We start from the raw sequence: 25,006 nt of genomic DNA, 5'->3' as shown, positions 1-25,006 counted from the left end.
TGTGCTAAGGGGATAAATGCTCCTAGACTACAAGTGAGATATGACACGATCGGATTCCGAATCTATGTCTACATCAAAGGTAAAATGATTTAATCACGGTGATCGCTGAGCTTAGTTATAAATTTCATAAGACGACTAAGACAAGATTGATAAACGAATATATTTGTGTAAAATCCCAATGCTACGCGAGGGAAATTATAAGCTCTTCAAATCATAAACCATAACAGACTAGCCTAGCCAAAACGAATGTGTAGTTCGACAGAGATGCAGTAAGATAATCCGCATTCCCAATCGTAGACGTAACGCTATGATGTATCCCAAGGAACAGGCCCTATGCTATGTTAGTCGGTATCTAAACAGTATTAGAACCTAACGGCGACTGACCTAGAAGGGACCTACACATAGCTGATCTCCTTTCAAGTTTTCTGCTTAGCTCTGCTCCTCTCGATGGTCCTCGCGCTTGGCCGCTGCACCCCAGCCAACAAAGACGAGGTCAGGCACACCCGCTTCGCGCTTGGTCTTTTTACCCCAGTTATAGAAGAAGACATCAGGCACGGCCTCAGTCTTGTCGTTCGCGGTGCGCACTTCAGATTTGGCTTCCGTACCAGCGCTGGGTGTTAGCGGAGCAGCACTGCTAACCGCAGCAAGGATGAGGGTGGAAAGGCTGACAAGTCCCCGAACCATGATGTCGAAAATTTTATTTTTTTTTTTTGGTTCAATGGTAGTATGAGATGAGTATAGAAGATAGTCTGTATGCGCTATGGGAATTATTAAGCAATGAGGCATCGGCGCGGTATATATAGATAACTTGACAGCTTGACAGCAAGTGAGAATACTAAACTCAATATATCAGAAGGCGGGCTACTACCACATCACTTCTGCACTCTTGTTGTATATCACTTGTGCATTCGTGATAGCACATGCCATGGTGAATCGGGTTCGTACCTGAATCATGCAGTAATACGTGGGGGTTTCACGAGGGAATGCTTCTGCAGACTAGATTTCCGTCCTCGACCTGCTGGGACCTGACAAGAAACGGCAGAGCAGCATGGTACACCGTGAAAACCCGTTGTTGTGCATTTTTGGCTGAGGTGCGCCGAGCTGAAATCAAACCATACACGGGACAAGACTCCAAATTTTATTAGATATAGCGATGCACCTAATCAATAAACATATTGGTGGCGATGCTCCCATGATCGACGCATTCTTAAAAAGAAAGAAAGAAAATGATATTGCAGCTCAGCAGTGTATCCGATTGGTACAGCAAGTCGGCGAAGATGCAATGTTTATTACTTCATCATGTTTTCAATTACGCATTGAGGATCAGCGACATGTAGACATGTAGAGTTCCGCATCTTCCCGTAAAATGCTTTATTCAACACCCGACACTCGACCGCAACAGTGGCCACGGAGTGGAATTATGTAGCCTAGCTGGTTGAGAACTATCGGAGGCCGCTAAGAGATATCGTTCTGAGAATCAGTCTCTGGTTGCGAGTCTGAAGCCAAGCTCTCGGCCAAGGTCATTTTACTTCTGTACTTCTTGTCGACACATTGGTAGCATTGATTCAATTCCTCTTCCATTTTTTTTTCTTTGGCTAGTTGTAAAGGGTCTATGAACTTTCGATAGTTGCTGAGATACCTTCGTTGGTCTGCGGAAATGGATCAATTTGAGAGAGAAGCGCTGTTCAATGAAGACTTTACACAGATTAAAGACCGCTCCGAAGAATATCAAGATAGCAATAACTTCACCAAGGACCGGTATACTGTTTTTCATATTATTAACCCGTGCATTGTTATCCCATGGCTTCTCGTTGTTGTCTTATCAATCATCAATTTGTTGCTTCTAGCAAAGGTCCACAACCAAAATGGCACTGTAATTGCAACGGAGGCATTATATAGCAAGTCTGCCCTCTTTGGTGGAGGATTGATATATCTTCCCAGCAAAAAAGAGAGTTAATTTAAGCTGACGGCAATGGAGTTAAGGCCCGGTTGAACATCTCATCCGGCATGAGGAACGGTTATTTCAGTCATCCTTGAGTCCAAACCTGACTCCATATCAAGGAGCCCCGTCTCTTGAAGTCGACGGAAAGTGGGAAGAGCTCTATTTGAGTAAGTCCTCAATTACTATAACCTTGAAATGATGGTCCAGTCGTTGATAGTGTGCTTTATTGGAGAGTATAGTGGGAGATATAGCAATATCTAGCGACGAAGCCGGCAAGTTATTGAACCAGACAGCAACGATACGAAACGACCCACAGGGGAGATACATAATCAATATTGATGTATTTCACTCCCTTCATTGCCTGGTAAGTAAGCTTGAGTCATGCTATGATCTTCCCCATGCCCGACCTTAACGACTGTCATGGTCACTGACCCCTTGTCGAAAGCATTCACTTCGGAAAGTTGTGTATTCAGAATATTACCTTGCGGGGTCTGCTGCGACCGCAAAAAAGCCCCCCGGCTTTGATGTGAACCACTTGGATCATTGTGTTGATCATCTCCGCCAGTCACTGATGTGCGGTGTAGATATATCGGTGATGCCCTTTGAAGGTCAGCGGTACCCCTATATACAATTTCGGGATACATCAAGTAGTACTAACGCCTGTCCGTAGTAAGAATCCCTCAATCGATCTCCCTTTTCTTGTCAGCCCTATCTCGACCACTGTTCACCTCTCCACGAGCACGCCACGAGTACAGTTTCATATCAGCTTGATATCTTCTGTAGTACATTGATTAATGAATACTCTTTAGTGGTCTGAATCTAAACATAAGTACGTACCAGAGTTCGAAGTACCTCATATCTGCAGGAACTTTGATTTGATTCGCGATTGGGCACGTCAGCATGCGGTGAGGGAGAATCGTAATGGAGAGATCTTGTCAGAGGGAGTAGTCACAGAGTGAATAAGTCAGGAGGCAGTATCAGGGTATAAATGGAATTGGCCAGAAATAGGGTTAGATCTATACTACTACACGGCTACTATATAGGAGTTTTGCTGCTGCTTTTAATATTCACTCTACGTATGACAACAATTATAAAAGCATATATCGTATTGTGAGGGGCGGATTTTCCAAGATTAAATTACTTACAACAACCACATATTTACGAATAGTTACATAAAATATTCATCTATTTAAAATACGCGATATTAAGCATTGTGATGTTAAATATTAACCTGTAGCAGTTACCGGGTGATAACTAGAGTTCTCTAGTCAAAATATTGGCTCTCCTTTACGCGCCAGAACTGGCTACCTACATGTAGCCTAGAGATCGATGACATTGTTACACTACGTTCAATCAACAGCCTGCGGTTTCCCGGCAGAGTAAAGGGATCTCGGATCGCAACTAGGCTAATCTGGTATGTCTTATGAGGGGCAACGCTTGAGATGTTTTGTATGTGCGGAATACACTACAACGAGTTTGAAATCGAGCCCGCTAATATCACAGGATTGCAATCCAGGGGGGATCGGTTCGCAGTCTAGAGTTGGGTCACATTCGAGATATATTTGCCTGGCAAAGCCCGCAATATGCGCCTTGACAGATTTTGCATATTCATAAACGTAACGAGACATGAGACAAATGATGAAATTTGGAATTTCTTGTCCGTATATGACGCTATTGTCTCTGAAGTCCGTCTAGTTTGTTGCCCCTGAAAAGTGCTGTCCCCGATATATGTACTATGCAGGAAGCTCAATACTGGCATTGACGGTTTCGGCTTTTTGGTATATAAAAGGCTTCATTGGCAGATACAATGGTCGACCGCATTGGGAAGGCTTATATGGTTACAAGAGGGATCTACTCTAGTCGCGTAAGGGTCAATCACATCTCGGGCAAACATGTTAGAACTGGTACGTTCATAGTAAGGTTATAGATTCGATATAATAGCACCAGCACTCCCAACCGGATAAATTCTAAAACGCCACGTCGGATTCGTCCCTTAGCCGTCAAATCCTAATAGTACAATAAATCCATCTCCAGCTTAGCCGTATAATAGGTACAAGGTACAAACACGTATACGACAGATGCTCATTCTCCTAACCGATAGCTAACTAACGTCTCAACTCGGTGGCTAGTGGTGCTGAACCCCCGCAGCTGCACCCTCTCGCCGTTGACGATCTCCTTGGCGTCGCTGTCGCCCCATTCGACAGGCACGTCGCTATCTGCGTCGGCATACACCAGGACGTTGAAAGTGCAGTCGCCGGCCAGCTGGGGTAGAAAGGTAACGGAGGCGGTGATCTGGCGGAAGAGGGCGGCGATCTCGGCTTGAATCTCGGCCTCGGTCTTGGAAGAATCGGGGAGGGCCGTGTTGGAGGCGGACGGAGGCGCGGCGTTCTCTTGGTCGGGAGACGTCTTGGACTTTTTAGATTTGCCGGTATTGAATATGTGGACGTCGAACTGCCATCGCTCGACGTGCTCGCCCGTGTCTTTGTCGGTGATGACGATGACCAGCTTGCTGATCTTGCCGCGCTGCATCCATTTGTCGAGCTGGGACATGATCTTCTTGATGTACGCCTTGACTTGGTCATCGGCAGAAACCAGCATGTTCAGGCCATATTTTTTGACGCTGGTTCCGTTAGTCTGGGCGGTTGACAGAAGCGAGATGGATCGGGTCGGGGCATTACGCACGCTGTGAAATCTTCGGCGGGGTAGACACCTCTTTGAAATCTATCGTGGGATTAACAAAAGCGTATAGGATCGTACGGAAGTAGTCTTGTTACGTACAGGATGGTATGGATCGAATATTGGAACTGGAAGATGGACTGTTAGCTCATCGCTGCTTCGTGGGGAAGCCTTTACGTACGAATTCCGCCACAAGTTTGGCGCTTCCTTTGAGAGCCAATTTATGAACCTTAGATTTGTCCTTGTCCTTTTCTGGTGCGGTCGGCGCCATCGTGATAGATTCTCTGTCGCGTGTGCTGCTATCGACTTTGAACTTGAGCCTAGAGGTTGTAAGCGTAGTGGTTTGTTTACTTTCGGAAACTTTGGCGGGGTGACGAATTAACTAGGTTACTATCATGTTATGTATTGTGGCTAGATAGCGATAAGATAAGAGATTATGTTTATCGATAAGGACTAACTACCTAGGTACCCTTCGAATTTGGGAATTTTTGCTGCAACCCACCGGCCGCGAATAGCTTCATATGTTCTTTATCTATCCAGGTATTCTTCCGTGTCTTGATCCAAAGTTGACAAGGCCGAGAAAGCTCAATTCGTATGGATGGGTGGTAGATTCAAGTCTCCACTGGAGTTCGTTCTCATGCGACCATGTCTCCGCTCATCTTCCCTTCGCACGGCTTATAACGCCGGCGCCTACTCGCAGACGACATGGCCTTCTCTAGACCCGAAGCTACGATGCCGACGGCGGAATGGATTGATAGGATGGCCAACTATTGGACCAGACGCGTATAGTACCCTTCGACGATATAGCACATTAAAAGCAGGAGTAATGGGCGATCTTGAGCGCCGCATCGCTGCGATCCCTATCGAGCGCTTTCGAAACTTTTGTATCGTGGCGCATATCGACCATGGGAAATCCACGTTATCCGATCGGCTGCTCGAAATTACGGGCACTATATCGTCGTCTAATACAAACCGCCAGATCCTCGATACCCTCGAAGTTGAGCGCGAGAGAGGCATCACCGTTAAAGCTCAAACTTGCACCATGATCTATAATCATCACGGTCTCGATTACCTGCTGCATCTCGTCGACACGCCCGGCCACGTCGACTTCCGCGCCGAAGTTACGAGGTCGTACGCCAGCTGCGGAGGCGCTATTCTGCTGGTCGACGCGAGCCAAGGAGTACAAGCCCAGACCGTCGCCAATTTTTATCTTGCCTTTGCCGAAGGCCTCAAGATCCTACCGGTCATCAACAAGATAGACATGGTTGCTGCGGATGTTCCAAGAGTCCTAGAACAGCTCGAATCTACCTTCGAGCTGGATTCTAGCAAGGCTATCGGAGTAAGTGCAAAAACCGGCCTCAACGTCAAGGAGTTACTGCCAGCCGTCGTAGAAAACGTCCCGGGGCCTACAGGCGACGAATCTAAACCGCTGAGGATGCTGCTAGTGGACTCGTGGTACGACAGCTTCCGCGGCGTTATATGTCTGGTCCGGCTTTTCGACGGCACCGTGAGGGCAGGAGACAACCTCGTGAGTTTCGCGACGGGAAACAAGTACACCATCGGTGAGGTCGGCATCAGATATCCTACACAGGTTCCGCAGACAGTCTTGCGCGCCGGCCAGGTCGGTTACGTCTTTTTCAATCCCGGCATGAAGAAAATCCAGGATGCTAAAATTGGCGATACGTTCACCACCGTCGGCTCGGAAGACGTTGTCGAGCCGTACCCGGGCTTCGAGGAGCCCAAGCCCATGGTCTTCGTCGCCGCTTTTCCTACGGACCCTGCCGACTACAGCCGCCTAGCGGACAGCATCGGCCAGCTCGTGCTGAACGACCGCAGCGTGACCCTCTTCAAAGATCACTCCGAGGCGCTGGGAGCAGGCTGGCGGATCGGCTTTCTAGGTAGTCTGCACTGTTCCGTATTTCAGGATCGACTCCGCCAAGAGCACGGCGCAAGCATTATCATCACCGAGCCTGCCGTCCAAACCAAAGTTATGTGGCGGGACGGCACGGAGGCAGTCCTTCAAAGCCCTGCGGATTTCCCGGATTTCGACGACGGGCGCACCCGCGGCGCCACCTTTTACGAGCCTTACGTGCTAGCAACCCTGACGGTCCCAGAAGAATATCTCGGCCGCGCCATAGAGCTATGCGAAGCCAACCGCGGCGAGCAGGAGAGCATCGAGTTCTTTCACGGCATGCAGGTCATCCTAAAGTACCGCATCCCTACGGCGCAGTTAGTAGACGATTTATTCGGCAAGCTTAAGGGCGCAACTAAAGGGTACGCGACTCTGGACTACGAGGACGCTGGGTGGCGCGAGAGCAAGCTAGTCAAGCTGCAGCTACTAGTTAATAAGCAGCCGGTGGACGCGATCTCGCGGGTAGTGCACCTATCTCAGGTGGAACGGCTAGGCAGGCAGTGGGTGACCAAGTTCAAGGAGCACGTACAGCGGCAGATGTTCGAGGTCGTGATACAGGCGGCGGTCGGCAAGAAGATCATCGCGCGAGAGACTCTCAAGCCCTTCCGTAAGGATGTGCTCGCCAAGTTGCACGCCAGCGACATTACCCGCCGTCGGAAACTACTCGAGAAGCAGAAAGAAGGTCGCAAGAGGTTACGTTCGGTCGGCAATGTTATTATCGAACAGGAAGCATTTCAGAGGTTCTTATCCAAGTAGGTTGCCAGTGTACATCGTCTAGATATATATGCGAACACCCAAAGCGCTATATATCTCTAGCAAGCCATAATATCAACTGTAAAGTATATTGAACTGTAATATAACCTGAATATGCCTCGCCACCTTCGATTTAAATAGGGGTAAATTAAGGCTTCTGAAATTATAAATAGCTAACTAGGTTAGGAGGTTGTAAAATACTCGGGTTAGAGATCGGGCACTAGGTCACCCGCACAATAGATCCTGATCGGGAAAATAACCATGGACTATAGGTAAGGCGTGTATTGACGACTGGTTTATTTAGCAAGCGGCACAAAACAGAAGAAAGCTAGCATTTCTTTATGGATTCATATGGTCCTTACAGGGGGCGCATATCGGGGCTGGGTTAAACTCGACCGTTTTAAACAATAGCAACGGTCATAGCCACGGAGACTACAAACACTGAGGCTGGCCTGGTGTACTTTTCGTGCTTGAATTTATACTTGCGTGGTCAATATTAAGACCTGCTATAAAGAAACGGTAGCTACAAGGGGATGTAGTAGTTGATAACATTGGAAATTTATCTAAAATCCTAGCACTCATTTTGTACTAGGTATTCGACCATTTCCACTTGCGTACCCAGACGACCTCTAATTAGCAGTTAATCTCTACGCATGATGCTGGCGTCATTTTTTTTTCTTACCGCAGGCAAAATATCGACAAGTATCATAAGTCCGCATTCGCTGCATCTACCAACTACGAAAGGAGCGCGTGAGGTACGAGATTCTCCGCCATCATATCCTCGAGTTGTTTAATAACCCACTCCTGACCTCGCGGGCTCGCGTTGAATAAGCTACCGACGTCGACTTGCGCACCCTCCTGGGAGTAGGCTTGGAGATACTGTGCAATTATTGACTTTATCGAAGCGATGTCTCTGTCTTCTTCGTCCGGAGTCAGCCTGCTCGCGTTGCGGTAATACACCTCTGCGTTCTTGGCATTCTGAGAGGCCGTGCTTACGGCTCTCCGATATGACGTCGGCGGGAAGGCCATAGTATAAAGATATAAGCACGCGTCACCGCGTAGGAGATGAGTAGTAGCTAGATCCTCCTGAGGAATTCCTCGTATAGCCGACGCAGACTTCAGGCTTGCTATGCTCGCCGTGAGAACGTTCCACCGCAACATCGACTGCGACTGGGCGTCCCCGCCGTCGAAATCTGTTAGTGCCGAGTTGAGCGCCAGGAGAGAGCGAGCATTTGCTATATGGCCTTCCGCAAAATTCTCAAGCTGAAGTTCCGCATTTGCGAAAATAGAATTTAGTTCTCGACTGTAAGTTTCGGCGTCGATCTTCCCAGACCTGTAACCGGCTTCTAGCATCACCGAAACAAGATTGGCTCTCGCTAGAGCGACTTCCTGTACCCTGTCGTGCTGTTCACGCGAGATGGCCTGCACCTTTTCGACGAGGCCTGACGAAACTTCCTCGACCCAGGCGAGCATATTTGTAGGAGCAGCTTCTGGCGAAGAGCTCAAAATGCTACACAAAGTGGTGAGGGTAGCCAGCTGAGCGAGAAGCGTATCGATAAGCGTGTCGCTGGTGACCGGCTCAACTACGTTGAACCATTCTTCGTCTTCCTCAGCACTGCCAGACGAGTTATTTCCTGATCCGGAAGCTGCTGCTGCTTTGTAGCTCGCGTCTTCTCCTTGCTCGTTGGCAAAGCGTTCCTGCTCGAGGAATTCCTGGTATTTTTGCTCCTGCAAGCTGAGACACGCGCTTTGCAGGTCGAGCGCTTCTCGGAGCGCCTTCAAAGCTTCAGCCTCTGTTCCAGCAGCTTCGTCATCTTCATCAGTAGCTATCAGCTCGGCGATAGCCGTAAGAACCTGAGAAGTATTAAATAGCGCGTCCGAATTATGCGGATCAAGCTTTAACGTGTATCGATGCGACTCTAATGCCTCATCCAATACGCCTCTTAAGGGCTGCTGCAAATGCTCGACAAGAATGGGATGCGTAGCAATCTCCAGCTGTACCCGAGCCCTGGGGAAATTGTTAGCAGATGCTTCGTCGGAGAATGGTGATGCAAAAGAATAGAAAAAAGGCTCATTCGGAAAAGAATCCTTACTTGTTGTAGGCGAGGTCGGTGCTTTGAGGGAACTTGAGAAGCCCTTGATCGTAGACATCAATAGCGCGCTGGAAGAATCGCATAGACTTGACGGCATCTCCCGCACGCCATTTTCCAGCGGCTTCTTCAAAGTCGACGCCGGCAGCTTGGAAGTCGTCTGCCGTGTCCAGCTTCTGCTCTTTTTTTGGCCTGGCTTTTGATTGCTTCGTAAATGATTTTGGTTTCGCCATCTTAACCGATATGAAGGCAGTTATCGGCTTCTATGATGTATGGCTCTCCACTGATTGAGATGTTGATTTTTTTTCGGGGAGAATTTTTTAATTCGGGGACGGGGTACGGGGGTACGTAGATTCGGAGGCCGTGTTTCGGCTAAAGAGCCCCGCACCGTACGCGGAACGGCCCGTCTATCTAACGCTACCTACGCTTCGGCAGTTCAGAAGACCGGTCACACATAATATCTGCCAGGTAGCAGAAATTGATTGTACTACAACTGGTAGGTGCAGTAATGATAATGACGAGGTAATTCTCTGGAAGATATCTATTGTACTTTACAAATAAATACACACATCTACTCTTTATGCGGCATTCCCCGTTGCCTCCTTGACCGATCAATTTATAAATATAGATAAATGATAAATATTCAATATTCAATTTATCATTCCGCATGTGGCCCCCCTTTTAGTCGGTCTTTAAGAGCCTTTTGGTTTTAACTGCTGAGGGTTACTCTATGTCAAACACTATGCGAGCAAGATGAGAATAGTATTATTGTAAGAGCTATTAACCTATTTCAAGCTGGTCCATTAATATAGTTTTTTTCTAGCTTCTTCCGCAATTCAGAAATCCGACGGAGATAAGTCTCATGACGATAGCTTTGCGACTTGGACTATTCGTAGGCACGTCTTGGAGGACAAGCCCCAAGGGAGCTTAGTTAGCCATTGAAGGTTAAACATAAGCTTGTAATGAGCGAATATCATTCATCGCCTCTAGATTCCTTCTTGATATAAGTACCCATCAACGCAGCAAAGCATCGCGCGTAGATGTCAACTACGCTTAAGCAATCTCTTCACGTCATCAATATCTGACAATTATTGAATCTTAGATACGAGGCTGACGACACTAAGAACTTCGCATGTGCCGGGCTTCGACTTAGCTGACTTCATAGCAACAATTAAGCTGTTCGAGATGAGACTATAAACTTCAAGTCAATATCGGAAGCATCCAATGAGTATAATCTTAGCTACTCACAACACTATACGATGGAAATATCAGATAAGGGCAGAGATAGTTAACGAATAGTTATCACACGTCTGAACACTGATTGCCTCGTATAGTTCTCTTTATTGCTAGCCCAATATGACCAGCTGAATGTTTCATCGTGAACTCCGCCTGGGCTTGTAGGACGCAGTAATAGTGAAGCTAAAAAAAGAATTACCAAAAGAATCATCATGCCAATTCCAGCTGGAGATCTCGCAGACCGTAGTGTTTGCTTTACCCAATAGTAAGCTGATTATCGTACTCCACACGAGCCAAAATCCGTTTAGTTTCCTATTTGAGATGCGAATCCTATAATTTATCTGTCGCCGGGCTGAGCCAAGCCTCATTTGGTGGCGTCAGCTACATTCGCATGACCTTACATTGACTGGTATCCTATCTCAGGGGCTCTCTTTCCCTTTCGAGCCTCATCAACGGCTGATGAAACCATGACAGTGGCGATAGGGCAGGAGAGGTTATGTTTTCAATGACGAAGACTTAAATAGATGGATATCCGTGAACGATATTCACGTCTTGGAAGATATTCCACCTCATCAACCTCATCAACCTCATCAACCTCATCAACCTCATCAACCTCATCAACCTCATCAACCTCATCAACCTCATCAACCTTCTCAATTTACTCGGTATTATTAATATCTCTTAGGCTTTTACAATTAAACCGCACAACAATGAAGGCTGCTACTACGATCATCGCTACGCTAGCATCAGCCGGCTTCGTCCGCGCTCATGTTGCTGCGTTTACAAAGGGCATGTACTGTCTGGTAAGCATTCTCTCCGTGTCCGATCATTGCCCGATAATAACCTAGCTAGAATGGTACGGAACCCGGAGTGGAAGACTTAAACACCAACACCGTCGTAAATCCCCTTTTCCAACTCCCGAAGAGCCAATGGTGGATGCAGCACGATCGCGGCTGCGACTCGGATCAGTTCCGTCCTAGCCCCGGCGACTTTCTAGAGCTCCCGGCCGGCGGATCCTTTACTGTCGAGTTAGCCCACAACCGTGCCCAAACCACTCTCTCTTACGATGGGAAATTTACGTCGGAGTGGCCAGATGGACAGCAGCATCCGGAAGACTGGCACAGCCCAACTCCCAACGACTGCCTCAACGCTAACCCGGATGGTATGGGGGGCGCGATGCATACCCACAACGAATCGACTGCCGCCGGCACCGCTTTCGCCATCTCCTACAACTCGGATCTATCCAAGGTGACGATGGAGAACTTGGCGGTATTTACCGTTCTAGAGCAGTATGCACATCCCCGTAACCGGACGACCGCGTACAGACGTAATAGCTAACAGCGGCGATAGCACACCATGGAAACGCCTAGCCACTTACCAAGTGCCTCGCGACCTACCACCATGCCCCGAAGACGGCTGCTACTGTGCGTGGCTGTGGGTTCCGGATGGATGTAAGCCAAACACCTGTGCTTTTCACTTAGACGCTCTTCGTTTATCCAGGAGCTGCATATTGACTTCTACTAAGGCGGCGAACCGAACATGTACATGCAAAACTTCAAGTGCCGCGTTACCGGCTCTACTTCTACGAGAACGGTTGCTCCCGCTAAGGCGCCGGTACGCTGCGACGACGGAAAGACCCCCTGTATTTCCGGAGCAAAGCAGATGATCGCTTGGAATCGTACGTACATTCTTTCAACCCCCATTTCTCCCCCTATTGACATGACATGCAGAGGCCGATGGCAACAACGTCGAGACACCGGCCGGCGTGTCTCCGGGTTACAACCAGAAGATGGGTTGGCAGCCCGGTGCGCAGAACGATATTTTCCAGTGAGCGTAGAAGTTCGATCCTCTGCTCAAAGGGATACAAAAACCAACCTCGGCTTCCGTTATTTTCGAATCAGATATGGATAAGGTACTTTTGGTTGGTTGTAGCATATTATTTCTTATTGGTTTACTTCCACTGTCTATTTTGCTGTCGAGTATATAGTCCCCTCAAGTATATAGTTGATCAATCACTTTCATTTCTACGAGCCCTAGACAGATATAGTTTATGAAATACGTCTTAACGTGCTGCGTGTGGATTTAATGACCGATAATAGTATCCATAAACCAGGTCTACCATAACGAAGCAGGCAAGGCAACGTTGGGTTAAATGTATAATTAATGACACAATGCCCATTAATACTACCTATCCGAAAGAGGATATATTAAGAGGGGAACTTCGTCAATCTGCATGGAGTCTGTTGGTTGTGGTATAAGGAAGATCGTTACACAAATAATTCTGTTGGTGTCTAAAACCGCTTCATGTTGGTGGTATTCTAATATGGCCCCCAGTGTTATATCAAAGGGATAATGAGCCAACACGCTTAATGTAACATTACTGCTCGCATTATACTATTTCTCATAATATTTATTGGTTTATGTGATCCAAGAATAGATCTCAACGTACCTGAGGTGAGGAGAGCAGGACAACCTCAAAATTCATTATCCCGATTCATTTTGCAGAACGTGACCCCTATTTTCAATCAACCAAGTTTTCATCACGCGCTTCCCGAACGAAACTAATATACTGAAAAGATTCGACAAACCTTTGCAACAGTTCTTTTTGACTACTCTGCTGCTCTTGTAAACCAGACGAAATGGTCATCTCGGTATCCCAGATAGAAGCAGCGTTGTTGGTGTTATCTATTCCGTTTACTTACTTTTTCATCGCCTCTGTATTAGAGAAACGACAAAACCACAGCACTTTTCTCAAAGTATTCCCGGAAGTCGGCTTTCGTGATGAGTGGTTCCACGGCGTGCGAGCGACATTCCGGTCCCTATTCAAGACAGCAGAATGGGCTTCAGAGGGCTACTCTAAGGTGATAACCTCTTAATCACTTACATGATTGCCCCAGAAAATCTAACATCTACCAAGTTCACTAAGCATGATTCTCCATATCTAATTCCAACTATGGATAGAGGGACAGTGATTATCCTCCCGACAGAACAGATGAAAACGCTAGGCAGACTACCAGAGGACCAACTGGACATCTTCGGCACCCTTCAGGAACAGATACAGGCAAGATACACCGTTCGCGACCAAAGAGTCATTCTTGACCCTTACCACCGGTACCTCATCCCGAGCCAGCTTACGCGAGATCTAGATGCGCTTACGGGGCCGATGGTTGCTGCACTTGAAGATGGCTTTAAGTCTTCGTGGGGGACTAACTCTGCATGGACGGAGGTTATGATGTGAAGTACCTTGCAAGCTTAGAAGGCCAGTCGGTCGCGCTCTTTGGCGGTTCAATGCTCATCAGCATTACACCAACGTTATTCAGACCCGTCACCGGGTACCTGGTTAAGCTTTGGTGTTGGTACCATGCTAGAAAAATCGCTAAGATTTGCGGTCCGTATATCGAAGCAAGAATCAGGGAGACGACGCAAGAAAAGATTAGGGTCGCTGGTAGCAGAAAACCCGTGGTAAGACGAAATGTTTGACTTATAACTGATAACTACGCCTCTTACCTCGCATACTTTGTTCACGACGTAGCTTGGCTGACTTCGTATACAGAAAGACGCGCTCCAGCTGATTATTGATGAAGCTATCTCCCGCGATGATGACACACAATTATCGACGAGCCTCATTTCTGATCGGCTTCTTATAACCAATAACCTATCCTTACATAGCACGACCTTGACGTTACATAACTTCATAATGAGCCTTATTACTTCCGACCCATCTCTAGGGTATATTGAGGCATTGCGAGAGGAGTGTGACAAGGCGTTGAGCGATGTTGGTGGGACGTGGAACCTAGAAGCGATTCGAAAGCTTAGACTTGTTGATTCTGCAATTCGAGAGTCCATGAGATTGATACCTTTTGCTTCTGTAGCTATGGCTCGGACAGTCTGTTGCCCCCCTCTATGTCCTCTAGTTAAAATGGTATACCTAACAGAGTTTTATATTAGGTGGTCGACCCGAAGGGCATATCCCTTAAGCACGGCCAATCCAGCGTTCCAGTTCCTCAAGGTACGATCTTGGCCTCGCCGATAAAAAGCATTCATTGCGACGAAGCCATATATCCAGATGCCCACCGTTTTAATCCTTTCCGGTTTGTGACCACCGAACTCCAGGACAGTAAGTCAGGCGGCCAGAAGTACGTGACAAGTAAACCTACAGCCACTCCAGATGATAATTTCTTCGGTTTTGGGACTAGCAAGAACCCGTGTCCCGGTCGTTTCCTAGCTGTTCACGAGATAAAACTCGTCATAGCATATCTGCTAACGAATTACGATATCGAATACGCCAAAGCAAAACCACAGGGCACGGATTTATTGGCGATGAAGGTGCCGAAGATGGACGCCATTATACGAGTGAAAAGACGTTCTGGTTGAAGGAGGTTTACTTCTATGCCGCGGCTCAAAAGCACACGAGGGACTTTTTCTTCCAAAATAATCATAAACGTTGACTACCTACCTAAAGGTAGTTGTTAATAGGAGTAGTGACATTAATCAAATTTTGATGTTTATTCTACAAGGCTACCTAATCAAAGGGGTAGTTCCGTGGTGCACCGCAAGGGATGAGAACGGACTATTAGACGATCCCGAATTGACATGTTTTTGGCAATGCCCTATCTATCAAACGCAGCTCAGCCGCCAGGTAGCCCTAAACTATCTATGCCGGTTCGGCTCCGTACCTCGCCTGTCATGCGCGTGTTCTTCGAAATCTAAAAACGCCGTAGGTGGCTTCTAACAGCTATGTATGCCCTGGTCGTTCGTAAACACCGTCGTCTCGACTAGTCTGTCCCACTTCGTGAGCCGCCTATCAATTCACGCGGTTGAAAAAGTAGACGTATGCCGTCTTCTTCATCTCTTCTACGTCGCCTGCTTCTACTACCTTCTCGTCATTGAAGAGTACCCACTTCGGCGTTGTCGTGTCGAGCAGCTTGCGGATGAATGCCACGTAATGTCTATAGTTGTGTTAGCGCCTTATTGCGTACGCTTGAAAATAAGTAGGCAAAACTTACCCTGAGTGAATGCTGGTTCCCTTATGGCATACGATGCTCTGCAGTTGGAACCTTGCTGGAACCTCGGCGCTACCTGCGGGGACGACCTCCTTTGAGGACGGTGCGGCCTCGTCGCCAAAGTCGCCTTGGTCGTCCGGGTGGCTAAACAACCATTCTACCGCGCGCTCTACGTCGCCGTTGGTCTCCTTTAGAGCTTTGCGGGCTTGCGGCGCGCCGAATCCCATAGACCCTAGCATCTCGACCTTCTCGGGATCCACCGCAGCATTGCTTCCGGCGCCGGTAGAGGCGACGACCAGAGGCTCGTCGATGTCGGCATCTTCCATGTGGCCAAACAACCACTCCATCGCCGCGTTGACATCCGAGTTACCGGTTGCGTGGAGCGCCTTTTCGCATCGGTTGCGTGGGAATCCCATGGCCATGAGTCCGTCCAGCGCAGCCTCGTTAGGCGCAAAAGCCGGAGCGGCAGAGGCCTCCTCTTCCGGCAGCAGTTCTTCGGACGGCTGTAACCCGGAAGAGAGATATTGATCGAGCAGGAACGGCTCGTCTCCCACTATGACCGGGACGTCGACCTTGCGGGGCACCCAATTCTCTATCGTCATCTTCCGCGCGTTGACGACGAGGGTGGTCGGCAAGGTCTTGAATAGGGACCTCTTCGTGAATCCGTCCTTGCTCTTACACGACGCGCACGTCAGCTCCACCACTTCCATGGCGGTGAAATTGTCGAGACACTGCTTAAGCGTAACCGGCTTGTAGCGATCTCCTTCGCCTTCTACGGCTGGCAGCTTCTCCAGGGGCACGTCGATAAAGATACCGTCCTGTTCGTTGCTGGTGTAGCGGACCCTCTTGCAGCTCATGCACTGTAGTCGCTGTTCAAGGACGAACCTAAACGACTGGGTAGGATCCTTTAGGGGTGTCGAGTGTTGAGATCTGGTTATGAACTTGACTAGGTGCTGTAAAAGCTCGAAGGCGTCCTGTTGGCGCATCGTCGAAAATTCGGCGTGTCCGCGGCCGATAAGGTGCTTTAGCATGCTAGGCGACAGACCTTTCTGGTATGGGATCTCGGGGGAATTCTCGGAGGCTACGACGTCGGAGTCCGGCTTCGAGTAGCGACCTGATAGTAGGCCGTCTCCTAATTTGCGCAGCTGCGTTTCGAGATCTTGAGCCGGATCGGGCACGATGGGCAGGTCGACTTCGGGAATGTTGTACCGCTCTTGAAATGCGGGCAGGTCGAACAGGCACTGAAGTATGCTCGCGAGGTAGCAGCTATTACCGAGATTCTTTAGTCCGGTCAGGCCAGGTCCAAATAGCGGTTTAAGTTCTTTTCCGTCTTCGGTGGTCATAGAGAATTCCCATCGTAGGTTCTGCTCGATCTGCATCTCGGTCAAGCTCTTCTCAGTCTTGACCTGGTCGGAGACGATGATTCCCCAATGCGCCAGATGGGTCGCGAGGTCGTTGTCCACGCGCTCCTCGTCGCATTGGTAGCAGTACACGTCTGCTGTGCCTTCCGGGCTGATAGATCCTAGCTTGACGGCGACCGCGTGTCTCGACTCGGTAGCGTGTGCCAAACCGTGGGAGTTTCCTCCGACGCCGCCAAACTGAGCACGACCGCAACCTAGGTTACCACATTCCAAGCATAGCCAGAGGTTCTCTTTTAGATCGCACTTAGAACAGTGACCTAAGTCGCTCTGGAGCTTTCGGCTTTCGTGCTGCTGTAGGAGAAGGATGTGTTCGCAAGATGTCAGCTCCTGCTCCCAAGCCTTGACCTCTTCCTGCCGCGAGAAAGTATTCGCCTTGAGGATCCCGTCAACGATAGGTGCGAGTTTCGGGCTGGTCTTGTCGAGCTCGGTGGAGCACTCGTGGCACTTGACCGCGGTCGTGATATCGTAACGGTCGGCTTCGGTCTCGGCCGCGATGGCTAGCTTGGTTATCTTCGTGGGAGGCTCGTCCTTTACGACCCGCTTCCGAGTTCGACGGATGTTTAGAGAGAGCGGGTGACTGCGGGTGACGTGGTGAAGTTGGGAATGGGTGCGAACACCTAGACAGCCTCCGTTGAAACACTGCAGACAGACGTCGAGGCCTTGGGCATCGTCCTAAGCGTGTGAGCATTATATTATGACGGTAAGGCTGGCTTTCGGATTCTGGTGCGAGTTCTGGGAACTTACGATAGAATCAAAGCATTGAGTGCAGTCTTCACGATAGACCGACTCAGCTGGGGTTGGGGGATGCAAAGCTGCGATATAAGACAGGCACGTAAGCTACGGGCGAGCACGAGATTTACGCCGTTCTCCCCCAGACTTACAGATAGAATCGAGATGTGGACATGCCATTTTGAAGAACGACACGAAGACGGTACAGGTATCGGGTTAGAAGAGTGCTGAAATGACAAAGTTGTATAACGGAAGACGGGGTGGATGGTTGAGAGAAATTGCAGCAAGGATACAGCGATAAAACCGGAATGTTCCCAGCGAGGCCGCGAATGATGTTTATTTGCTACCAAATCGCAAACGTGAAGCGTGGGAGCGTTGGAAGCTACCTCATGTATGTATTGTACAAGGAGCTTCACGGCGGCGGGGCTAAGACTTTGTCGATGGAGGGGTACAAGTATTGTACAATCTGCAGTGCGAGGCTACTATAGAGATTTCCCCACGCTGCTAAATATGTACGTAACAGGTACTGCTGCTTGCCAGCTGACAGCAGGAGACAGGCCTAGAAAGTTCGGTCGAAACTATCGGACTCGGGCCATGTCTGCGCAGCTGCAAGACCGGATCTGATAAGGTGAAAAGGTGGGGATAGCTATAACCGACCCGCCTCCTTACAGTGCATATACAATCTCCGAGACTTATGATTTCATCGCTAATTTGAAGTTTTATGATTCGCCATAGAACCCAAGGTCCATTTTAATACCGAGATCGCCGACAAAGACCGCTTCACTTTTTTTTTTGGGAGGGGGGGCTACGTTTTACCTCATCATCTCCGATTCGTAACCCCCAACCTACAAATTTCTACGTCTTTGCTTCCACCTCATCCGCAATATAGTCCTTTCACAATCGACATCGCGTGTTTAACCAAGAACACATCAAACGCAATTCCATTTCCATTGGCATTAATCAATCTTGACCACATTACAGCTCGCATATCTCATATCTCAAAATGCTGTCGCGGACGCTAGCAACCGCTGCTCGACGAGTAGTCGCATCGGCTACTCCTCGCGTCGCTACCCGCCAGACTCTCAACCCGGCCGCCAGCATCGCGCGCCGATCGTACCACGAGAAAGTGTTGGACCACTACAGCCGACCGCGCAACGTAGGTTCTATGCTCAAGTCTGACGTTGACGTTGGCACCGGCCTAGTCGGCGCCCCAGCGTGTGGCGACGTCATGAAACTTCAGATCCGGGTCGATCCGAAGAGCAACACCATATCCGACGTAAAGTTCAAGACCTTTGGCTGCGGCAGCGCTATCGCAAGTTCGAGCTACCTGACAGAGCTGGTGAGAGGTATGACGCTCGAGGAGGCAGGCCGTATCAAGAATACCGAGATTGCTCAGGAGCTTTGCCTACCGCCTGTCAAGCGTAGGTTTCCATGTCCCTATACTTCACGTACGAATGAAATGGTTGGCCTATATATGCTAACGCTTTGGTAGTTCATTGTTCCATGCTAGCCGAGGATGCCATCAAATCTGCTATCTCCAACTACTACAGCAAGAACCCCCATGCCAAGCCAACAAACCTTGCCGGTACTGGAGCAAAGATGCCCAGTATTAGCGAGGCCGCGACGGCGACTGCTTAAGGGTTGACGTACCAAACTGAATTTGAAGGATACATTCGTTACTTGCATGGGATACGGAGTTCAGATGGGGAATCAAAAGTCGCGGCTTTGATATGCGGTGCAGACGGGGATATCGATATGCGACTGCTTACGATAATATGATATCGCTGTGCGTTGTTCTGTTGTGAGGGATTTTTGATGTTACGGCTATTTTCAACTCCGACCGGGGTTGAATGCGATGGACTTTGATTTTCTCAGTAATCCAGTTATCAAACTTGGGTTTTTCGAGCACTCATTAAGAGATGTACCATAGTCCTCACTCGGAATAAAATCGTAAAATCGTAAAACCGTATGGTTGTTTTTGTTTAATTATTGTTCAGTGAGGTGCGCGGCCATAGTATTTACTAGGTTACATTGTAGACGTCGAGATCTAAAGTAACTTGGACACTTTCCATTCGCAGTCCACATTTATGCGATAAATGGTTACCTCCCGTTCTAGCCTCGATGAGAGCTTATCCAAACTCAATTACTCAACTATAGCCGAAACAATATCGTGAGAATGAGTTGGTGTATTACTTATTACTAAGCCGCCTACCTACCTCCTATGTAATGTATGCCAAGCCGTAGCCGCTAGCATATTTGCTTTATCGATCGTTATCAGGAGCTTATCTTATCTGATTCAGGGCCCTCGAATGATTTTTCTTTTAGTTCACCTCGATATCCGCAAAGTTCTTATGTTTTAGTAACGCCAATTTTCCCTTTCGGCGCCGCAAATTAAATTCTATCCTATTTAGGTCATTTAAAAGTCAATTGAGAGATCAAAGCATACTCGCCTCGCAAGCTTCCGTAATCATGTCGAAACATCGTCTTGAAGACGCCGAAGTAGAGGTTGCAGCCCTCCCGCGCAAGAAATCTAAGAAGGAAAAGAAGGACAAGAAAGATCGCAAGGAGAAGTCACAAGAGGCGGACTCGGTCGCTCCAACTCTAGCAGATCCAGCCGTAGAACCGATAACACCAGAAGTCGACGGGGAAAAAACGAAGACGAAGACGAAGAAAGAAAAGAAGGACAAGAAAAAGGAAAAGAGAGAAAAGAGAAAAGCAGAGAAGAATAGCAGCGAGGGCGAAGCTATTGATGAACCAAAAGACGAGAATACCGCCGAGCAAGATGTGGCAAACGGGTCTCGCGACGATGTAGACGCAGACCGCAAATCTAAAAAGGAGAAAAAGGACAGGAAGAAAAAGCGCAAGACTGAGGAGCTAGAGGCCAACGGCGTCAATGGCAATTCCAACGGCTCTGCGGACAGTACTGCAAATAGAGTCGCCGATGCCTCGATCGCTTCCGGCACATCACAGACGTACGAGCAGAGCGCGGCGCTTTCTGCCGTGTCCGAGTCTGATATCGCGGCCTTCCTTAGCACGCATGAGATTACTGTCACCGACCCGCTCTCCGACAAGCCTTTCCGGCCCATCATCGAATTCTCTCACCTGCCCTCCTCGGCTCTGATCGCCAAAACCCCTTTCGCATCTTTCAAAGCTCCGACGCCTATCCAAGCGGCCTCTTGGCCTTTTGGGCTCTCGGGTCGCGACATCGTCGGCGTGGCGGAGACGGGATCGGGCAAGACCATCGCCTTCGGCCTGCCGCTCATATCTGCCGTGCTAGGAATGCCCAAGTCCAAGGGCAGCGGCAATATACGCGCGGTCGTAGTATCTCCCACGCGAGAGTTGGCAATGCAGACCAACGAGCAGCTAGCGAAGCTCGGCGATCTCGTAGGCTTGAAGACGGTTTGTATATACGGCGGCGCGTCCAAAGATGATCAGAGAGTATTACTACGCAAGGCGGACGTTGTAGTTGCGACTCCTGGTCGGTTAAAGGATTTCCTGGAAGAGGGTTCTGCCAAGCTCGGCGAGGCTAAATTCGTCGTGCTAGACGAAGCCGACCGCATGCTAGATAAGGGGTTCGAAGACGACATCAAGAGGATCATCGGATGTACGCCTAGGAAGGAGGATCGCCAGACGCTCATGTTCACGGCAACGTGGCCGCAGAGTGTGAAGGCTCTCGCATCCACCTTCATGGTATCACCAGTCAAGATCCAGATAGGCGGAAACGCGAGCGGCGACCTGCAAGCAAACATAAGGATTGAGCAGCGCGTCGAAGTTATAGATCCCCGGGGCAAGGAAACTAGGCTGTTGCAGCTGCTCAAGGCGCAGCCCAAGAACGAGCGAGTCTTAGTCTTCTGCTTATACAAGAAGGAGGCCACTCGGGTCGAAGGCTTCCTGCTGCAGCGCGGCATCAAGGTTGTCGGCATACACGGCGATCTCAAACAAGAGCAGAGGACGCGAAGTCTCGAGGCTTTCAAGACGGGACAGACTCCTGTTCTGGTCGCTACGGATGTTGCCGCCCGCGGTCTAGACATTCCCGAGGTGAAGCTGGTAATTAATGTCACGGTATGAAGCACGTTTTTTTTTTTTGATATGCTACGATTTCATACGCATCTGGTATGCTAACCTACGAGCGCGGATTCTAGTTCCCTCTTACTATCGAAGACTACGTCCACCGTATCGGGCGTACCGGGCGAGCGGGCAAAACCGGACTGGCCATCACGCTCTTCACCGAACACGACAAGGCACATTCGGGAGAGTAAGTCCAACAGGTTCTCGCGTCCCATGCGTCAATTCACACTAACAATTCCTCTAGGCTCATCAACATACTCAAGGCCGCCGGACAGCAGGTGCCGGAGGATCTCCTCAAATTCGGGACAACCGTCAAGAAGAAGACGCATGGCACGTACGGCGCCTTCTATAAGGACGTCGACATGACGAAGAAGGGTACGAAGATTACATTTGATTAAACCGCATCAAGCGCGGCGGAATTAGAGTCTATATAGATTAAGCTATGCCTATGCACTACCTAAGGTAGATGTTACCTTGACGCTTCGCCACGGCCGCGGATGGAATTATAGCAGTCTAGCAAGTATTTGCGTTCGGTATAGGCACTGGTTGACCGGTTAGAGATTTATATAAACGCGTACGGTAGCTAGAAAGTAGTCAAGACACTTACATGATGATTACGAAGGGCACGGCTCTAATTGCAACCGCGATTAGATCTACGAATACGTATGGCGACGTGCTACCGATAGAAATGCCGGCTCTCGCCAGGGAAGCCCAGAACGCCGCAGCAGCAACAGTCGTGAGGGCCAAGTTACTCGGAAGTATACTGTTCCAGCTAAAGTCGATATCGTTAGCCCGAAAATATCGCGCGATAAAAGTTCTGCTCCAGATGATGCGGCATAACATATTGATGCCGTTTGCATACACGAGACCGGCAGCACCGAGGTCCAAAACTCGGAGTGAGACAAACCCGGCAACGCCAAATGCCACGCTGAAGGCGCCCATCCACAAGCTCTGGCGGTGCACCTCGGATTCCGTGGCGATCGACGATACAAACGCTTCCGCGACGCCGTTGATAGCTAGGAGCGGGATATATAAGCAATACCGCGCCAGCACTGCTCCGGCTCCGCTGGCGGACCATTTAGTGCCCGCGACAATCTGAACCAGCAAAGGCGCAGCGTAGGGCCCCACGGTAACGACCACCATACTTAAGAGGACGTAGAACTTGAGGAGCGCCTGTAAATCCGAACGCGCCTTGGCGACGGCCTGCTTTCCGGGAGAGCTCTTTGCGGAAGAGAGTAGCTTGCTGAAATAGTTGCGACTGCTCTCTTCGATAGGCTGGAAGACTAGACGTGCAAGCAAGCTTCCGTAGTTGTTGGCGAGAGCATAGACGCCTTGGGATCTCGAGTCGGAGAGGACGGAAACTAGAAATGTATCGCCCTGGGTGAGGAGGTGTTTTACAAACGATTGAGCCGTCAAGCTATATGCTAGTTGTAGGGTCGGTCTGTAAAAGTATCCGAGCACGTAATTCGTATCGAGAGCCCGCGCCGTCTCTATTTTCTTGTCAGTCCCTTTCTGCGAGGGAGGGTTTGTCCTTAGGAAAAGGGAGAAACCCTCGGCAGACGCCAATTGCGCGCCATACCACGCGTAAACAGCGAGGAGTCCCGTGCTGTAGGCTAGCTGTCCGAGGGCAAATGGTAAGACGCCAACCTCCAAGCCCTTTTTCCAAGCCCAATTAGCCGCTCCGAAGGTTACGAGGCATCGAAAGAACGTGGCAACGGATTCGGCTGCGGCACGAGGTCCAAAGCGCAATCGATATTGCAATATCACGAAGGCGGGCTCGGAGAGCAGCTCGACGATAGCCGCTACGGCGTATATACGGAGGGCGACATCGAGGTAAGGCGTAGCAGCGGTAGCAGCGTCGATATAGCTAAGGTAGGCCCAGCCCAATCCGACAGAAGCTCCCAGACCTAGCAGGAGGGATATATGAGCAATGTTCACGACAGATTGGCTGTCTCTCGCGTTCTCGGCTAGGGGTTGGCCGTCGGCAGAACGCGAAGTAGACGGGCTCTCCTGACGCTGGATAGCTACGCGCAAACTCTCGCGCGCGAAGAATAGGACGGATAAGTAGTAGACTTCGAGCTGAGTCGAAACTCCTAGTAGTTGAGCTGTTAGGAAGCGCAGCAGCAGCTGGTTGGCTACGAAAGTGACGGCGCGCGACGCGATCTGGAGGACTATGAGCAGGGATGCGCCGTGGACGGCAGAACCTTGCTTCGGAGTGGCATTGGTATGCAGCTTTTTGTCATCGGCATCGCTCGAGGCGTCTAGTTGATTGGTCATGGTCGTACCGCATCCAAGGGTTTAATGTTCCATTCTGGTACAATTTTGGCGCGCGACGGAAATGATGACAAGTTTCGATTTCGATAATTACGGTCCGGCTTTCGCGATTACCTAACTTTTCCGGGTCCGGGCGCTGATGTAACTGCTAAAAGCTTCTACCATGTAGCGCCCTGACCTGAGTTGCGCCGATATCTAGGTACATAGGTACCTAAGTACTACATGTAGGTAGGTTCCATATGCCCTACAGATGGGCGCCGGAGTTATTACATCATCCATAATAAAATTAGGTTCTTACCTTTTGACATGCAGTTCTTCTCGAAAAAACCCTGTGGGGGGGCTATGGTTAAGAAATGCCCCATAGATGTATTATGACATAATTCTTGTTTGATGCAGATTTACGATCAAACTACTGCGTCTATCAAAACATACTAATGAAGACGGACCGATGACAATCCTGACCGCTTGACAATTGATACCGCAATAGAATATCGGTCCGATGTCTGTATGGTGACTATTGCACCCAAGAGTTAGTCTAACCCCATAAGACCCCGTAAAACTCCATCATTTCTTACTATCCAAATCAAATCCACAGCGCCTCTAAAACTGCACATGATGTAACTAGGTAGCCTCCATCGCCACCAGTTTGATCAATGCCAGTTCGTCAAGAGGACCCGGTCTACGCCAAAGACAGCATATCCACAGCAGCGAGAGACTTCAGCTGAATATGTCGCATCAACCATCCCTTTATACGTCACAAGCAACCAATCCTACGCGTTTTCAAAATTGCATGCATCCCTAATACTGCTGCTTACTATTCAGGAGAACTTTTCTGGTAGGGACTTTGGCTGGTAGTCACTCGCAGCTTATCGTTCAAGATTGCAGATGAGTGTACCGGTTTC

General features: G+C 49.2%; 11 protein-coding genes across 11 annotated transcripts; 6 read left to right on the top strand and 5 right to left on the bottom strand.

The window, feature by feature from the left end:
* Positions 1–234: 234 nt before the first annotated feature.
* On the bottom strand, positions 235–1,024 carry F4813DRAFT_159965 (uncharacterized protein). The gene is made up of 3 exons (XM_049239070.1): positions 946–1,024; positions 385–835; positions 235–331 (listed from the first exon to the last, which is right to left on the bottom strand). Exon 2 carries the CDS (start codon positions 784–786, stop codon positions 430–432), a length of 357 nt encoding a protein of 118 aa, XP_049097426.1. The 5' UTR covers positions 787–835; positions 946–1,024; the 3' UTR covers positions 235–331; positions 385–429.
* A 477-nt stretch (positions 1,025–1,501) lies between these two features.
* F4813DRAFT_160010 (uncharacterized protein) lies at positions 1,502–3,113 on the top strand. The gene is made up of 5 exons (XM_049239071.1): positions 1,502–1,898; positions 1,984–2,109; positions 2,182–2,306; positions 2,388–2,550; positions 2,752–3,113. Exons 1-5 carry the CDS (start codon positions 1,658–1,660, stop codon positions 2,757–2,759), a joined length of 663 nt encoding a protein of 220 aa, XP_049097425.1. The 5' UTR covers positions 1,502–1,657; the 3' UTR covers positions 2,760–3,113.
* Positions 3,114–3,838: 725 nt separating this feature from the next.
* Positions 3,839–4,979, bottom strand: F4813DRAFT_367072 (DNA-binding protein). Its single transcript, XM_049244122.1, has 4 exons — positions 4,800–4,979; positions 4,721–4,746; positions 4,625–4,663; positions 3,839–4,562 (listed from the first exon to the last, which is right to left on the bottom strand). Exons 1-4 carry the CDS (start codon positions 4,887–4,889, stop codon positions 4,025–4,027), a joined length of 693 nt encoding a protein of 230 aa, XP_049097424.1. The 5' UTR covers positions 4,890–4,979; the 3' UTR covers positions 3,839–4,024.
* A 142-nt stretch (positions 4,980–5,121) lies between these two features.
* F4813DRAFT_367069 (GTP-binding protein lepa) lies at positions 5,122–7,405 on the top strand. The gene has a single exon (XM_049244121.1). It carries the CDS (start codon positions 5,217–5,219, stop codon positions 7,284–7,286), a length of 2,070 nt encoding a protein of 689 aa, XP_049097423.1. The 5' UTR covers positions 5,122–5,216; the 3' UTR covers positions 7,287–7,405.
* Positions 7,406–7,665: 260 nt separating this feature from the next.
* Positions 7,666–9,669, bottom strand: F4813DRAFT_367067 (uncharacterized protein). The gene is made up of 2 exons (XM_049244120.1): positions 9,377–9,669; positions 7,666–9,291 (listed from the first exon to the last, which is right to left on the bottom strand). The coding sequence occupies exons 1-2, from the start codon at positions 9,604–9,606 to the stop codon at positions 8,019–8,021; spliced, it is 1,503 nt and encodes a 500-aa protein (XP_049097422.1). The 5' UTR covers positions 9,607–9,669; the 3' UTR covers positions 7,666–8,018.
* Positions 9,670–11,212: 1,543 nt separating this feature from the next.
* F4813DRAFT_367065 (uncharacterized protein) lies at positions 11,213–12,701 on the top strand. Its single transcript, XM_049244119.1, has 5 exons — positions 11,213–11,412; positions 11,462–11,898; positions 11,960–12,060; positions 12,135–12,287; positions 12,340–12,701. Exons 1-5 carry the CDS (start codon positions 11,320–11,322, stop codon positions 12,438–12,440), a joined length of 885 nt encoding a protein of 294 aa, XP_049097421.1. The 5' UTR covers positions 11,213–11,319; the 3' UTR covers positions 12,441–12,701.
* A 323-nt stretch (positions 12,702–13,024) lies between these two features.
* F4813DRAFT_398090 (cytochrome P450) lies at positions 13,025–15,377 on the top strand. Its single transcript, XM_049248007.1, has 5 exons — positions 13,025–13,470; positions 13,527–13,775; positions 13,850–14,071; positions 14,163–14,495; positions 14,558–15,377. The coding sequence occupies exons 1-5, from the start codon at positions 13,249–13,251 to the stop codon at positions 14,981–14,983; spliced, it is 1,452 nt and encodes a 483-aa protein (XP_049097420.1). The 5' UTR covers positions 13,025–13,248; the 3' UTR covers positions 14,984–15,377.
* Positions 15,096–18,230, bottom strand: F4813DRAFT_367062 (ubiquitinyl hydrolase). The gene is made up of 4 exons (XM_049244118.1): positions 17,915–18,230; positions 17,778–17,845; positions 15,616–17,705; positions 15,096–15,558 (listed from the first exon to the last, which is right to left on the bottom strand). The coding sequence occupies exons 1-4, from the start codon at positions 17,940–17,942 to the stop codon at positions 15,414–15,416; spliced, it is 2,331 nt and encodes a 776-aa protein (XP_049097419.1). The 5' UTR covers positions 17,943–18,230; the 3' UTR covers positions 15,096–15,413.
* Positions 18,231–18,441: 211 nt separating this feature from the next.
* Positions 18,442–19,768, top strand: F4813DRAFT_367060 (FeS cluster assembly scaffold IscU). Its single transcript, XM_049244117.1, has 2 exons — positions 18,442–19,183; positions 19,255–19,768. Exons 1-2 carry the CDS (start codon positions 18,766–18,768, stop codon positions 19,398–19,400), a joined length of 564 nt encoding a protein of 187 aa, XP_049097418.1. The 5' UTR covers positions 18,442–18,765; the 3' UTR covers positions 19,401–19,768.
* A 463-nt stretch (positions 19,769–20,231) lies between these two features.
* Positions 20,232–22,228, top strand: F4813DRAFT_381995 (DEAD-domain-containing protein; the record flags this gene model as incomplete). Its single annotated transcript, XM_049245740.1, has 3 exons — positions 20,232–21,824; positions 21,905–22,017; positions 22,075–22,228. The coding sequence occupies 3 exons, from the start codon at positions 20,232–20,234 to the stop codon at positions 22,226–22,228; spliced, it is 1,860 nt and encodes a 619-aa protein (XP_049097417.1).
* Positions 22,065–24,430, bottom strand: F4813DRAFT_159727 (Rft-1-domain-containing protein). Its single transcript, XM_049239068.1, has 2 exons — positions 22,438–24,430; positions 22,065–22,372 (listed from the first exon to the last, which is right to left on the bottom strand). Exons 1-2 carry the CDS (start codon positions 24,105–24,107, stop codon positions 22,300–22,302), a joined length of 1,743 nt encoding a protein of 580 aa, XP_049097416.1. The 5' UTR covers positions 24,108–24,430; the 3' UTR covers positions 22,065–22,299.
* Positions 24,431–25,006: the final 576 nt, after the last annotated feature.

This window comes from Daldinia decipiens (genome assembly GCF_022478715.1).
Source record: "Daldinia decipiens strain CBS 113046 unplaced genomic scaffold F4813scaffold_29, whole genome shotgun sequence".
Lineage (NCBI taxonomy): Eukaryota > Fungi > Ascomycota > Sordariomycetes > Xylariales > Hypoxylaceae > Daldinia > Daldinia decipiens.
Note: the sequence above shows the minus strand (reverse complement) of the source record. Positions and strands in the feature narration are given on the sequence as shown.

Coding starts and splice junctions, on each gene's coding strand:
- F4813DRAFT_159965 (XM_049239070.1), bottom strand. CDS start 786: ATGCCTCATTGCTTAATAATTCCCATAGCGCATACAGACTATCTTCTA.
- F4813DRAFT_160010 (XM_049239071.1), top strand. CDS start 1,658: ATGGATCAATTTGAGAGAGAAGCGCTGTTCAATGAAGACTTTACACAG. Junction 2,110..2,181: donor GTGGGAAGAGCTCTATTTGA/GTAAGTCCTCAA, acceptor TGGAGAGTATAG/TGGGAGATATAGCAATATCT. Junction 2,307..2,387: donor TTCACTCCCTTCATTGCCTG/GTAAGTAAGCTT, acceptor CCTTGTCGAAAG/CATTCACTTCGGAAAGTTGT.
- F4813DRAFT_367072 (XM_049244122.1), bottom strand. CDS start 4,889: ATGGCGCCGACCGCACCAGAAAAGGACAAGGACAAATCTAAGGTTCAT. Junction 4,747..4,799: donor CCAAACTTGTGGCGGAATTC/GTACGTAAAGGC, acceptor TCCATCTTCCAG/TTCCAATATTCGATCCATAC. Junction 4,563..4,624: donor CCCGCCGAAGATTTCACAGC/GTGCGTAATGCC, acceptor TAACGGAACCAG/CGTCAAAAAATATGGCCTGA.
- F4813DRAFT_367069 (XM_049244121.1), top strand. CDS start 5,217: ATGGGTGGTAGATTCAAGTCTCCACTGGAGTTCGTTCTCATGCGACCA.
- F4813DRAFT_367067 (XM_049244120.1), bottom strand. CDS start 9,606: ATGGCGAAACCAAAATCATTTACGAAGCAATCAAAAGCCAGGCCAAAA. Junction 9,292..9,376: donor ACCGACCTCGCCTACAACAA/GTAAGGATTCTT, acceptor CAATTTCCCCAG/GGCTCGGGTACAGCTGGAGA.
- F4813DRAFT_367065 (XM_049244119.1), top strand. CDS start 11,320: ATGAAGGCTGCTACTACGATCATCGCTACGCTAGCATCAGCCGGCTTC. Junction 11,899..11,959: donor GTATTTACCGTTCTAGAGCA/GTATGCACATCC, acceptor CAGCGGCGATAG/CACACCATGGAAACGCCTAG. Junction 12,061..12,134: donor GCTGTGGGTTCCGGATGGAT/GTAAGCCAAACA, acceptor ACTTCTACTAAG/GCGGCGAACCGAACATGTAC.
- F4813DRAFT_398090 (XM_049248007.1), top strand. CDS start 13,249: ATGGTCATCTCGGTATCCCAGATAGAAGCAGCGTTGTTGGTGTTATCT. Junction 13,471..13,526: donor CTTCAGAGGGCTACTCTAAG/GTGATAACCTCT, acceptor ACATCTACCAAG/TTCACTAAGCATGATTCTCC. Junction 13,776..13,849: donor ATGCGCTTACGGGGCCGATG/GTTGCTGCACTT, acceptor TATGATGTGAAG/TACCTTGCAAGCTTAGAAGG.
- F4813DRAFT_367062 (XM_049244118.1), bottom strand. CDS start 17,942: ATGGCATGTCCACATCTCGATTCTATCT. Junction 17,846..17,914: donor TCCACATCTCGATTCTATCT/GTAAGTCTGGGG, acceptor CTTATATCGCAG/CTTTGCATCCCCCAACCCCA. Junction 17,706..17,777: donor CTCAATGCTTTGATTCTATC/GTAAGTTCCCAG, acceptor TCACACGCTTAG/GACGATGCCCAAGGCCTCGA.
- F4813DRAFT_367060 (XM_049244117.1), top strand. CDS start 18,766: ATGCTGTCGCGGACGCTAGCAACCGCTGCTCGACGAGTAGTCGCATCG. Junction 19,184..19,254: donor TTGCCTACCGCCTGTCAAGC/GTAGGTTTCCAT, acceptor ACGCTTTGGTAG/TTCATTGTTCCATGCTAGCC.
- F4813DRAFT_159727 (XM_049239068.1), bottom strand. CDS start 24,107: ATGACCAATCAACTAGACGCCTCGAGCGATGCCGATGACAAAAAGCTG. Junction 22,373..22,437: donor GTGCCCTTCGTAATCATCAT/GTAAGTGTCTTG, acceptor CCGGTCAACCAG/TGCCTATACCGAACGCAAAT.